At 45.6% G+C, this 13667-nt stretch overlaps 1 protein-coding gene across 3 annotated transcripts in view; it reads right to left on the minus strand.

The window, feature by feature from the left end:
* Positions 1–13667, minus strand: part of rab6ba (RAB6B, member RAS oncogene family a) — a 107652-nt gene that overhangs the window by 11977 nt on the left and 82008 nt on the right. For 2 of the 3 annotated variants that reach the window (XM_075484847.1, XM_075484849.1), the window contains exons 3-5: positions 11163–11216; positions 10698–10824; positions 7054–7165 (exon numbers count right to left, since the gene is read on the minus strand). In XM_075484847.1, the coding sequence (XP_075340962.1) occupies positions 7054–7165; positions 10698–10824; positions 11163–11216 (293 nt within the window). The remainder of the gene's footprint in view (positions 1–7053; positions 7166–10697; positions 10825–11162; positions 11217–13667) is intronic. The other variant, XM_075484848.1, reaches the window with a different exon arrangement.

Consider the following 13667-nt stretch of genomic DNA (forward strand, 5'->3'; position numbering starts at 1 on the left):
GACAAAGAGCGTGGATCGGAATCCGAAATGGGCTCGTACGGAGCCTCCGTGAGTGAAGTTAAAACCATCGGAAGGTCCCAGCCTGGAGCCCGTAGGGTACGAACTGGACGTAACCGGCGCGCCCCTTTCAAGAACTGGCCAACCAAAGGATGCCTTCCGAGAGGCCCGTTGTTCGCCCCCTGGTGGAAAGCGGAAATGGCTGAAGCATAGACTTTCACCGTACTAACCGCCTTGCCTTGATCCAGTTGGGACTGCAAGAAGCGTAACACATGAGGCACAGGGCAAGTTGCTGCTGGCTCAATATCCATACTACGGCACCAGTCAGAAAAAATTCTCCATCTGAGCGCATAACTGGCTCGAGTAGATGGGGCCCTGGCGTTGTTGAGTGTCTCCTGTACAGACTCACCTAAGCGATCAGCGACCGGCTCTGCAACGGCCAAACCCAAAGGCGCAGGGCGGCTGGGTTCGGATGCCAGACCTTCCCGTCTGCTTGTGACAGCAGATCTGCTCTGCTTGGCAACCGCCATGGCTGACCCTGCAGTAACTGGAGCAGGTCCGAGAACCAGGGTCTCGCTGGCCAACGTGGGGCAACCAGCAGGACTGTGTGTTGGCCCTCCTTGATCCTCTGTAGAACCTGAGGGATGAGAGGGAGAGGAGGAAAAGCGTACAGTAAGCCTATTGGCCACTCTTTCGATAGAGCATCCAGGCCCAAACTGCCCCCCTGCCCCCTGAGGGAGTACCACTCCGGGCAGTGGGTCGTTTCTGCTGACGCAAACAGGTCCACTTGCGCAACCCTGTACCGCATCCAGATCTGGTTGACCACATCTGTGTGCAGTCTCCATTCTCCCGGGAGTGGACCAGTCCTGGAGAGCATGTCGGCCGCGCCGTTCTCCACGCCCGGGACGTGCACAGCCCTCAGTGACGCCAGTCGTGGCCATGCCCATGTTAGGAGCTCCTCCGCCACTTGGAGGCATTTCTGGGACTTTGTCCCCCCCTGGTGGTTGACGTGATACACCGCAGAGGTGTTGTCCGATCTCACCAGAACATGGCTGTGCTGCAATGTTGGCAGGAACCGCTGTAGCGCAAGGTGAATGGCCTTCAGTTCGAGAACATTGATATGTTCCGACGTCCATGGAGGTTGCCAAATGCCCCACACTGAACGTCCTTCCCAGACAGCCCCCCAGCCCGTTAGGGATGCATCTGTCGAGATGACCTGTCTCCTGTGAGGATGACCCCCCAGGGGGACGCCACTGAGCAGGAACTCCCTGCTCCTCCAAGGACGCAGGGCTCGGATGCAAGCCCGAGAAACACGCAGCCTGACCTTCCTGTCGTCTCTCGGGTGGAGTCGGAACGCATTGAACCAGCATTGGAAGGGACGTGACCTCAGCAGGCCAAGAGGAACCACGACGGCTGCCGCAGCCATCAAGCCCAGCAACCTTTGGACTCTGTGGGCGGTAACTAGTCCGCCGAGCCGAAAGCACTTCAGGGCCTCTATTAGGCTGTCTACTCTCCGGCCAGTGAGAGACGCTTTCATGTGGGCTGAATCTAGGAGGATACCCAGGAATTCTGCCTGTTGGCGGGGCCGCAAATTGGATTTCTTCCAATTTACCACGAAGCCCAGGAACTGGATGTGGGCCAGCAGTGTCTCCGTGTCGCGCACCACTTGCTCTTGAGAATGGGCGCAAACGAGCCAATCGTCTAAGTACGGTAGTATCTTCAAACCCTGTGCCTGGAGGGGGGCTAGTGCAGCGGACACCACACGACTGAAAACTCTTGGGGCCAGGGAGAGGCCGAAAGGAAGGACCTGAAACTGGAACGCCCTGCCTCGAAAGGCGAAACGGAGGTATGGCCTGTGTTCTGGGCAGATTGGGACATGAAAATATGCGTCCTTCAGGTCCAGAGACGTAAACCACTCCCCCTGCTGGATTGATCGTATTACCACTGCGGTGTGAACCATTTTGAATGGCAGCACCTTGAGGTATTGATTTAGGGGCCTGAGGTCGAGGACAGGCCGATGACCGCCGTCCTTTTTGGGCACAATAAAATATTTGGAATAAAACCCAGCTCGCTGTGCGCTGGGTGGTACCTCCGAGATAGCCCCTTTTAAAAGTAGTTCTCGAACCTCGTTGTCGAGTACGGACTTTAAAATTGGGTCTCTTACAGCTGTTATTCTGACCCCTGAAAAAACTGGGGGCCGCCGTCGAAATTGTAGCCGGTACCCGTGGGCAACCATTGTCACGACCCAAGGGTCTGGCACAATCCCCTCCCAGGAGATCCGAGACAGCTGGGAAGGGCATCCGACGGGCAGCCCCTGACTGCTACGCCGGGCCACCGCCCCGGCCTGTGTTTCTGCCCCTGTTTGGTTTTGCTCCCCGCCTCCCCCTGAACTGGGGATGTGGGGCTGGCCCCTGGGTAACTGCCTGAAAGCGCTGGCCCTGAGCGATACTAGCCTGAGGAGGCCGGCCGGGCTGCCGTTGCCTGAACCTACCCCCTGCTGCTCTGTAGACGCCGGGAGCTGCTCTAACGCCTACCCGTTGGACAGCCTCCCTTGATGCTGCGGCACGTTCGGCACGGTCCAGCACCTCCTGGGATCCTGGATGAAAAACACACCCAGGTGCCACAGGGAGGTTAATCAGCTCTGCTTTAATAGCCTCTGGCAGACAGGTTTGCGCAAGCCACACCTGACGACGGCACAACACTGCCGAGGCCATCGAGTCTCCTACATCCCGTGTGAGCTGGGAGTGAGCAGATAGCGCAGCCTCCACCAGGGCCATGGCATCTCCGTCTGCCGGGTCTAGCGTCTTACGCAGAGCCGCCAGCGTCATAGCAAGGGCATTGCCCATACGGGCTGCTCGTGCCGAAGCGTTAAAAGACCTACTGACCAGGCGGTCTGTCTTTGCACACTCCTTACGCGGGCAACGTGGATTAGGGGATGCCCGCGCAGGCCCAAGTGACGTCCAAGAGGCAACTGACGCCTCCACTGGTGGCATGTCTCCCAGCCCTGTTTCAGCAGGGTATACAGCCATTGCCAACTGACGGCAGCCTGGGTTAAACTGGGGCCGCTGCAAGGTCTTACCCCAAGCGGTCCTCAGCATCTTGGTGTAGTCCTCCGCCACGGGAATAGAAGGTGGGGGGCTAGCGTGAGATACACCCTCCCAAACACCCCCATAAGGGGCTGGGTCTGGTGTGGGGGGCTGAAGGCCTAGAATTTTAGAGGCACACAATACCCTTGACAGCAGATGGCTTACCGGTATCTCCCCCACGACTGTGGGCTCACCTCTAGAGCCAGTGTGTAGTTCACCACCACGGCTGCCTCCACCTGTGGCGTCAGAGGTCTGTGACGCGTGGAGGGACAGCACGTCTGTATCGGCCCAGTCCTCCTCCTCACCATGGCTCTCAGGCCTGCGTAAGGGGGGACCCTCCTGGCCCGGCGGTAGGGATGGCGGTAGGGATGGCGGGCCTTGATGGCCTTCTAGCCTGTCCATCCTCCTTGATAGCCCCTGAAGAGCTGAGAGGATATGGGCTAACCCCGCACTGCCGCCCTCTGCTGCCTCAGCTGGAACAGGGCGCTTCGCAGCTCTGGAGGCCCCTTCCTGGTCAGACCTATGGGGGGACTCACGCTGCCGGTCCCTTGAGCATTTGCGCGTACGCTTATGCCCATGTTTTCGGGCCGACCGATGGGGTGAGCGTCGCCCTTCCGCCCTGCCTTCATGCATGTGACCAGACACCAGGTTGGCACGGCGAAGTCGTTCCCCCCTAAGCAGGTCAACTGCTGCACTGCAGGGGTTGTCCACGTCCTCCAACACGTGGGCGGCCCCAAGGCAAGTAGGGCACTCCCTGTGCCCGTCTGCGGTGCTCATCGCAACCATGCAGACTCTGCAGTGGTGCGAGGCCATTATGGCGAGTTGCAGGAAAAAAGCTGGTGGCCGGCAACAGCGCGCGAACGCACCTAACCGGCACACACTCAACCCAACGGCTGCGAACAGCGGCTATAGGGTGCTGTTTGATAAACCACTTAATTAATTAATTAATTTATTTATTTATGTCACCACTGAAACAGTAAACAATAATCAGTAAGCACCAATCTGTACTTACCTGAACAACACTCATTTATTTATAACAATAATCCTTACCTTATCTGGCTACTTACCTGAAAAATTCCAGTGGCCAAAGTAACACACAGAACAAACAAATATGCAGGTGCAGAACTGAGTGTTTTTTTTTTTTTTTAAACAACAAAAAATGCCCAAATGCACTTGCTTACCCGCGACAGTGCACGCATTCACCTACTGGCTTACTACAACCAGTTACAACAGCGGTAGAGTAATGTGAAACTTAAACAACACACTACCTTAGAAAACAATATGCTACCGGCAATACAAAATATATGCAAGTGTAGCGCTAGGGTGGCCCGTACGTATGCAAACGCGTTAAGAAGGCTCACTTAGTGGTAACCAACAGCACTTAATAATCTTCCTCTGGCGGCCCGCACCAGTGCGCGAACGCACCTAGCAGGCGCACACTAACCCCACGGCTGCGAACAGCGGTATAGGGCACGCAACGTATAACAAACAATAAATAACAAAACAAGTGAAGCGCTACGGTGATCTGCAACAGAGCGCGAACGCAATTAAAGCAGGCTCACGGCAACGTGATATTAGCTTAACTGCACAGTCCAATTCACAGGGACACAAGGCACCTGTTACCCTCGGGTAGTGAATTCTGTGACTGTGTAGCCTTTGCAAAAAATATCTGCTTCTTACCTGGTCCGGTTTTGAGGCGATCAAGGTGAGAGACTGAACCGGGAGCAATCCCTGCTATTTGTTAACGCAGGTCGTTCTGCTTCCGGAGGTCACGGGCGTGACGTTTTTGACATATGGTTTCGGTGATAGGCAGAACGAAGGTGATCATTCCTTTTTAAGACCGTAGTGACGGTCAGAGTGAGGTCGAAACAGATCTCGTGCACGTAGACGTGCACGCCAGATGCGCTTACAAGACTCCTCATTCATCAACTCACCTGTCATTTGCGATCATGGAAGACACAGTAAGTAGACTAGCCCGTAATGAAGTTCAATAGTCCAGATAAATAAGCGTGGGGACGAGCCTACCCTGTATCGCGCGTGCACAATCGGTGATTGACAGGCAGCAGAGCCCAGCTCGTAAACCTGATTGGTTACCTTTTACCGGTCCGGTCTGCAATTTTGTAAACAAACCTGCTGGCTTTGGAGGGACCTAGCGGGACATATAGGGGACCTAGAGAACTCATTTTTTTTGTATTGGGGTATTTAATGTACTACTTTCAGAATCCCCGGACAGTTCCAGGCATTATGCTTGAAAAAGAGTTGCAGACTGCAGCTTTAAAAGTAATTCCACTGCACACTTTGCAGAAGTTTAATGTCACGGGTCATTTTGCATAATTGAATCACTTTGCGTGGGACACCTTTGCATATTCATGAGCACTCTTATATCACCTACTTCATCTCATTGTTGTGTTAAACCAAAGCTCGTTCTTTCCACCTGTTGTTCTGGGAGCAGCAAGCTTTTATTCACATGTCCAGTGAGATATATCCTAGAAACTGCCATCAACAGCACGTTCCTGCTTTCCCCTCTGTTACTGACATACATTGAAGTAAGACACCATGGGAATTTCTCTCTGCGGCTGTGAGCTGATGCAGAATTTAAGAATGAAATGACTTAACACACAAGGTCAGATTATCTGTGGCAAACCTCACATTCAGTTTGGCCGCATATTTGGCAAGAAGAGGGATACTTTAAAGGAACTGTTTTCCAGCATCCATACTAAGACTAATAAGAACGTATACAGACCTATGGAGGACTGTAAAGAAATCTTAACAAGATATTCTTGATGAGAGGAAATTACAATGTCATGATGTATGGAAGTTTGATCCCAGTACTAAAAGGTGCAGTGTATACAATCCAGAAGCAAAGTCACCGACTGCAACCAAGTAAACGCTGGAATATATGACTGTGTTAATGTATTGCTTGCAGTTTTATTCCACTGCTTCAGCAGTCACTGCACAAGGATTAAATTTGGCATTTGCTGATCTAAGTAATTACTCTTTATGGTAAATAGTATAACTAAGCTAGCTTGTGCTTTTCAGTGTATCTCAAGAAACTTAATGAATAAATAAAGTTTACACTGAAGAAAGAGCAAGAATAATAGATCAAACTTTTTTAAAATTACTTTCTGTGCTTGTATAGGATTTCAGGAAAAGAAGCCAATGTTAGAAGGAGAACCAAAAATGGTATTTTCAAACAATTTTACTAATTCTGCTGATTGGTGCGCATCTGAAATCTGTTACGATACTATATTTTGTACTCATGCACCATGAATATAATTTACCACAGAACACAAGGCTGTGTGTTGGTTATCCCGTTTATATTCTCCTACTATTCCACGACTGCACATCTCAGCTTTGTGTCTTTTAGTACCTTTCTTCTCTAAGCGTTCTCTTTCCAAATCAATTTGTCTTCACTTTCAGCTTCATAACACATCCCATCTCATCTGCATTTTCCAACCTTCTCTTAATGGCTACACAAGATATATACTTATTTAAACTATATAAATTACACATAAAAATGAATTATTTTTGTGCCTACAGCTTATGACTCAAGGGTCACCAGATTCTCTACTACTGATGAATTTCTGCAAGTAAGGAATACTCATTTCAAAGCAAATGATCTGACAGGAAGAGCTCCAGTAACAATCAGCTGAGAAGCCTCATGTCCAACCATTGTCAACACAATAACACTGAACATAATTTATCTGGTAAAGCTACTAAATGTATTTTTTAGAATACTTGTGTAACAAAGATATTTCTCATGCATGGTTTCTTATACCAATGAGGTGGTATTCATATTAAATTCATAAAGACTCCCAGTCTTGAGGTGATCAGTTCTCTTTCATTAATATATAGACTTATTCTTGAAGCTTCGAGGCACACTGACACTCTCCATATTATGCGAGTCATGGTGTTGAGACCTAAAAAGAAAAGCTGAAGTTCGGAGCTACTGTCAGTAGCATGCACATACCTCTTGTCTGCTAAGTCTGTTTTATTGCCAACGAGCATGATGATGACATCACTTCCTCTCTCTGTTCTCACATCATCAATCCATTTCGATGTCTGCTGGAATGAATTGACATCTGAAGAAATAAAGCACAGTAAAATTATACTGTATATACAACTAAAGTAGTGTGAAATGCATGAACAGTGGTCCAGTGATGCTGCTCTTAATACAACAATTAATACAGGTAACGATGACATACGTAGTTATTGTTGACATGGCCGACAAAAAAGTAGTTAGTAAGTTAAATAAATCTGAATAAAAGTATTAAACAACTGAATAACAAGGTGCTAATGGCTTTATACCAAATACTATATGAACGCAGTCTTTAACAAACCATAAAGTAACAACTAAAACCCAGATGATATAATACATACAGTACAGAAATGACATAATAAATCAATGTCGGACATCCAGGTCCACTGCATGTTAAAGTTTGACCTTGTAACTATCATCGAGTTGCCGACATGCAGACTGAGAGTCGTCTCACAATCTTGGAGAGGGAATTTGATGAGACAAGACCCAAGTCTTTTCCAAGGTGAACACAGAACATGGTTTGTGGTTGGATGCCAACTCATGTCTTTCTTTGAAGTTAGGAATTAAATTTATTTTCACATGACAAGTCGTTGCATGTCGACAAAATGTCAGTTTGAGACAGCTGAGACTTAGTTAAGGAGCTTAGAGTTGGGATTTGTGTAACCACAAACAACCACCAAAAAAGGACAGACAGCTCCTTACTGAGAGCCAAACATAAGCAACTTTAAATGTTTATCACATTTACAATTCAGCCAACAGTTGCAAGAGGTAAGAGCTTCTTAAGAGGAGCTAAATCATAGCAAGAGTGAAGACATTTATGGGATCAATCAGAATCAAATAAATAAAGGCCATAATTCAATCTTAAATCAATTATTCACACAAAAACTTTAACTTATTTCTGGGGGCTTTCATCTAAAAACAGAGGATGTTTATTCATTAATGCCACATTTATTTTCTAGCCCTTTTTATTTCCATCCAATTAATTTTCTTCCATTTATCTGAGGTCAGGTCACAGAGGCAACAGGTCCAGGAGGTAAACTCAGACATCCCTCTCGAGCTCCAAATGGATGATCCCAAGGTGCCCCAAGCCAGAAGGGATATGCACTCCCTCCAGCATGAGTCTTTCCTGGGGTCTCCTCCCACTTGGACATGCTTGAAAAACCTCCAAAGGCAGGAAACCAGGAGGTATTTCTGTCATTTTTTGTTTACACTTCCTACATTCAAATAAGAAGGTGTGCTTATCCAAGTCTGGCACCACTGTTGCACATTTTAAGGTGCAAGAGTTAGTTAGACAGGGATATGTCCTCAATGTGTAAAATGGAGAAAGATGGTTTCTGAATAGTTGAATGGACTGGATTTTGCATAAATAACATTTACGCTGCCCTGTCGGACTGTGACCTTGTCTGACTAATTCCAAAAATATACAAAACCAATCTGGAAAAGGGGAAATGTGGGGTTCAGGGTCTCACTCATGGACACTTGACTGGTGCTGCTTTTGATGGAGATGGTGGTTAATTTACTCTGAGTAGATAACCACACCCATTTATCTGAATATAAGAAATGGATGTTAAAGGAGTTGGGAAATAAACGTGTCTTTAGAATAAAATTTTAATTTTCAAAATAGAAACACATGTTTATTGTTCTTTATCCCATCTATATTTCCATAGTTATTTGCTTCAGTTTTTTTCCACAGGTCTACTTATTTCATTAGCATATATCTGAATATTTCTTCATATCACGAGCACATTTATTAATTTCACATAATTTCACATATATATTCTATTTATCTATTTTTCGTTGATTTGTTCTTATCAATATTGACTAAAATGGCATTCCATATATATGAGCCTAGGTCTCAAATTAAAAAATGAAAAGTTCCAGGTAAGAGAAAGAGAGTTGATGAGTCATGCAGACATCCCAAGTTCCAAAAACTCATTTCAGGGACATGCTTATCGAAACCCCCCCCTCCCGCGCCCATTTAATTTTGGGGGTCTCTAATTTTGCCTTTTTATCAACATATTAAATTGGGGATTTTTTAAAAGGCTTAGACAGGCTGGATATAGATAGTTAGATACTGTAGCTGGCTAGTTAGATATAGGCCTACACAATTTAGTAACTAAATGTGTATTGATACTTTAAATAAGTATTTGATACGTTTTGCTTTATTTTATAACATTTTATAACATATATAGCATTTAACCTACAGAAATAAAATGCAGATGATGGCGCGTTCAGCCTACCTCCACATGTTTTACAGTCATTAAGTCCGCCGTGGGCAATACTGCATACTGTGCACCTCGCCACGGTGTCATCATTCTTCACCTTCTCTACACATGGGTATACTTTAGTATATTCTGCTGTAAAATGAGTCTTATATTTTCATTTTTTACTCGAGGATTCACCCTCTGCCATTTGGCAGGATGCACAGTTTTGAGTGGTAACTTAGGTGACTGTCAGAGAGTAAATCGAAGCCCTCCCACACCGAACGTTATTGGCTTATTTTGCTGACTAAACCAATCAGCGCGCCCTCTGACCAGCAGTCGCCTTGAACGCTCGTTGAACAGAGCATCGCTTTGGACAGATACGCACAGGTTTCACACCTGTCCCCACACCCCTCTCTCTCGTGCCTGCGCAGTCGAAACGCGCATGGTGCACGAGTTATTGTGTTGCCTGCACGCTCTCACTCGCATTGACAAAAAAAAAACAACTCCCTCGAATAGTCTAAAATCCGGGATATTTTATCCGACTCGCGGGCATCCGTGATTAACTATCAATATCAGGGAGACTCCCGGAGCTTCCGGGAGACTTGGGATGTCTGGTCATGTAGCCCGTGTATGAGTGTTATTTCAGCTCGACACTTTTAATAAACGCCAGCAGCAAAATGCATTGCTATTTCCGTTCATACAAATAAACTGTGATCAGGGATCTTCTTCATCTCTCTAATCATTATGAAAATAATTTCTTTATTCCTGTTTCACTAGATGTTGCCTAGAAATGTACATGACAGAATGTTTAAGGCTAAAGAACTAAACTCTATGAAGTTTGATGAGCTAAAGTTTGATGAGCTAAAGAGCATCAAGATTATTGAAATACATAATCAAACCACTGATATTTTCAATTTCATTACATTTGTCAGTTTGTTAGCAAGTAGCCATGGTTCCATTGTCCATCCCACTCTTTGGGTGCATTAATTCATTTTTCACAACAACTAAACTAAACCAAAATTAGATGAAATGAGCACTATGAAGAGGGAGCTGCAGAGTAAACCCCCCGAAATGGACCCATTTTTAAGAAAAACACAAATGGCTTGAGAGAATTTAACAAAGGTGTGAGTGAAAAATCTAAATATCTAGGTTTTGATTTAGTGATTTTTACACTGTGAAATCCATCTGTCATAAATATTAATCAGAAGTAAAACTTTAGAAGACGTTGTGCATCATCTTCCTAAAATAAGTAAATCAATTTAGATTACAGTTGGAAATTTGCACGTGTTACAGAAAAGATATTAGCCTTAAAACAAGTTAACTCAGCCATGTGTGAAATACAAAAATAAGGGCATCAATAAGGACACTGACTTGTAATGTCGTAGACCACAACAGCCACAGTGGAGTCCCGTATATAACTGGGGATGAGGCTCCTGAAGCGCTCTTGTCCTGCTGTGTCCCAGAGCTGCAACCTCACCTGGGGTTCAGAGAGAGAAAGCTGAGGAGGGGAAGATTATTCAGACTGTCAGAGAGCCTGGAAACAGTAGGCTCCCTTCAGACACGCATACACAGCACAAGATTCACATTTGGCACCATTCATCCAAATAGACCTTTCATTCTCAAGGCTGTACTGTTTTGCGATGTTAAACACAAAAACAGCAGAAAGAATTGATCTACACATCACAAAGAGGATGACATGCTGTTCTCAACACTGCTGAATAGCCTGAGCATGTAAAGACAAACACATTATGACACAATTGTTGCTGCACAGCTAACATAAGACCAAAATCTAGCATCCCTGTCATGACATGATACAGCTGTAACTTCTGTCCTTACCGTTCGATCTTCCAAGTACATGGTTTTCGACAGGAAGTCAATTCCAATTGTGGCCTGGAAGGGAAAACATATCCATGGATCAATGACACAGGACTGACTCTAAAAACCTCTGAAAGCAACTGAACGATGCACATTACAGATGCAAAGAACAAAGAAGAAGCCGTTATGATCACAGCTCTTTTGAGTACAGCTGTAGTCAATATAACATGCAATCAAACACAGAAATACAACAACTTTTCCAGGGTTCTAATCTTCTGTGTTAACGGACTGTTTCTGATATATTTCTGATTTATAGTCAGTTACAGACAGGCCACTCATATGTCAGCAATATTCTGAAAATAATTAACTTAAATAACCACAGCTACGACAGCACTTATAATACTGTATGTGGTTTGCAGATTTGCAGTGATATTCACACTCAAATGGGTTGCTTAGAATCATGACTCATACTGTATCTTCATCATACATTTATCTACAGAAATAGCGATGTAATCACTCCCTTATTGTGTCATCAGGCAGATGGCAAAGTGTTCCTCTTTCAGGGATGTTTACTTTCCACAAGCCCATGGCTGTCTGCTTTGCTGCCTGCTATAATCATCAAATCATCAGTTGCTGTGGCTCGGACAAGTCTGAACCAACGAATCAATGTTTAACTGCAAATCTGTAGAGGGGGCGCTGCTGAGCATGGTTAGCGAGTAGACGTGTCCCAAACCAGCTCCTGAAACATTCGACAATAATTTAATGCAAACTTAATAGTTAACAGCTGTAAACCTGCCAGTATAAACCGCAGTGACACATTCTACTATCAAAATGTCAGGAACGAGAAAGACCAAGGGGAAAAGCCAAGCTTCGACCCCAACCACGGATGACAACGTGAATGCTAATGACACCGAGCCGACATTGGCTAACGTGATGAGTCTTTTGGAAAAGTTCAGGGAAGAGACTCACACCTCGATTGCAGCGGTACAAACAACTGTTATGTCTTTTGGGGGACGCTTGACGGATGTCGAAAACTCACTGGGCGATATTGACTCCAGAACATTACAATTGGAGAGTTTGTGTGCTCAGCTAGCTAAAGGAAATGTTGCCCTTAGCGAGAAGCTACAGGACCTGGAATCTCGTAGTCGCCGTCAAAACTTAAGAGTGATAGGCATCCCGGAGGATACGGAGGGACCAAGGATTACAGAATTTATGGAGGAATTTTTCAGTTAGACTTTGGACATGCCCAAGCAACCAAATCAGCTGCTTATCTGTGACAGGGCGCACAGAAGCCTCGGAGCGAGAGACCCCAGACGTCCCCCTCGACCGATCATCGTTCGGGTGCATCGCGACCAGGTGAGACAAGAAATACTTCGGCGATCAAGGGAGAAGGGTGCGCTGACTTTTCGAAACAACAGAGTTCACATCTTCCAGGACTGGCCCCCAGACGTTGCGAAAAAGAGAGCTGCATTCAAGGATGTAAAAGCCAAGATGAAAGATCTCCCTGGTTTACGGTATGGCCTGATTCCCCCAGCAAAGCTGCAGATCACCTTCCGAGGTAAGCGACAAGTTTTTGACAACCAGAGGAGGCGGAGATTTTCTTTGCCAACACTATCGCCCCTGCTCTTGAGACAATTATGGATGAAGCAGCTGGGGCCGAACGTGACAGTGAAACTACTGACTGAATCAAAACGTTACGCACGTCATGTCGGCTGCTGTCTAAGATGCGTCAAGGCAAGAGTTAAAATAAAAAAAAAAAAAAAAAAAACACTTTTGGACACTATATCACGTTGTTACTGTTGTTTGGCAGGGCTCCAGAGTAAGTGTTTGCAGATCAATAATGTTATGTTAAGGAGCAATGGTTTTAGTGCTAAATGCACCAACTTGTGCACTTCTACGGGGAGAATGGAAGTGTCGGGGGGGAGGTGGGTTTTGTTTCTAAGGGTTTAGTTTGTGTGTTATTTTTATTGATATGTTTTTTTTTCCTTCTTTTTGTTTGGACAGAACAATTTCATGTTATGTATATCTATGGTAGAAATGGCAGATTACAGGGTACAAGTGATTATTTTAAGTGCACCACAATTATTTACTACTTACATTTCAATATATCAGTATTGCTATAACAGCCCTTAAGGTGTGCTCATGGAATGTACATGGCATCCATAACCCAATTAAACGGAAAAAAATCTTAAGTTATCTTAAAAAAGAGAAGATTCAGATAGCTATGTTACAGGAAACACATTTAAGTGACTCAGAACACCTCAAATTAAAAAAAGACTGGGTAGGTCAAGTGTATCATGCATCTTTTAACAGTAGGAGTAGAGGTGTTGCCATTCTGATACACAAGTCCCTTCCGCTATCTGAGGTGGAGATCAGGACAGATAAATGTGGTCGATACGTTTTAATCAAAGGTCTTCTGTATGGAGAATATACATCTTTTTTGAATATTTATGCACCTCCAAACCATCCAATAACATTCCACACGCATGTATTCTCTATTCTCTCAGACTGGTTGTTCACCTCCTC

This window comes from Odontesthes bonariensis, chromosome 15 (assembly GCF_027942865.1).
Source record: "Odontesthes bonariensis isolate fOdoBon6 chromosome 15, fOdoBon6.hap1, whole genome shotgun sequence".
Taxonomy (NCBI): Eukaryota; Metazoa; Chordata; class Actinopteri; order Atheriniformes; family Atherinopsidae; genus Odontesthes; species Odontesthes bonariensis.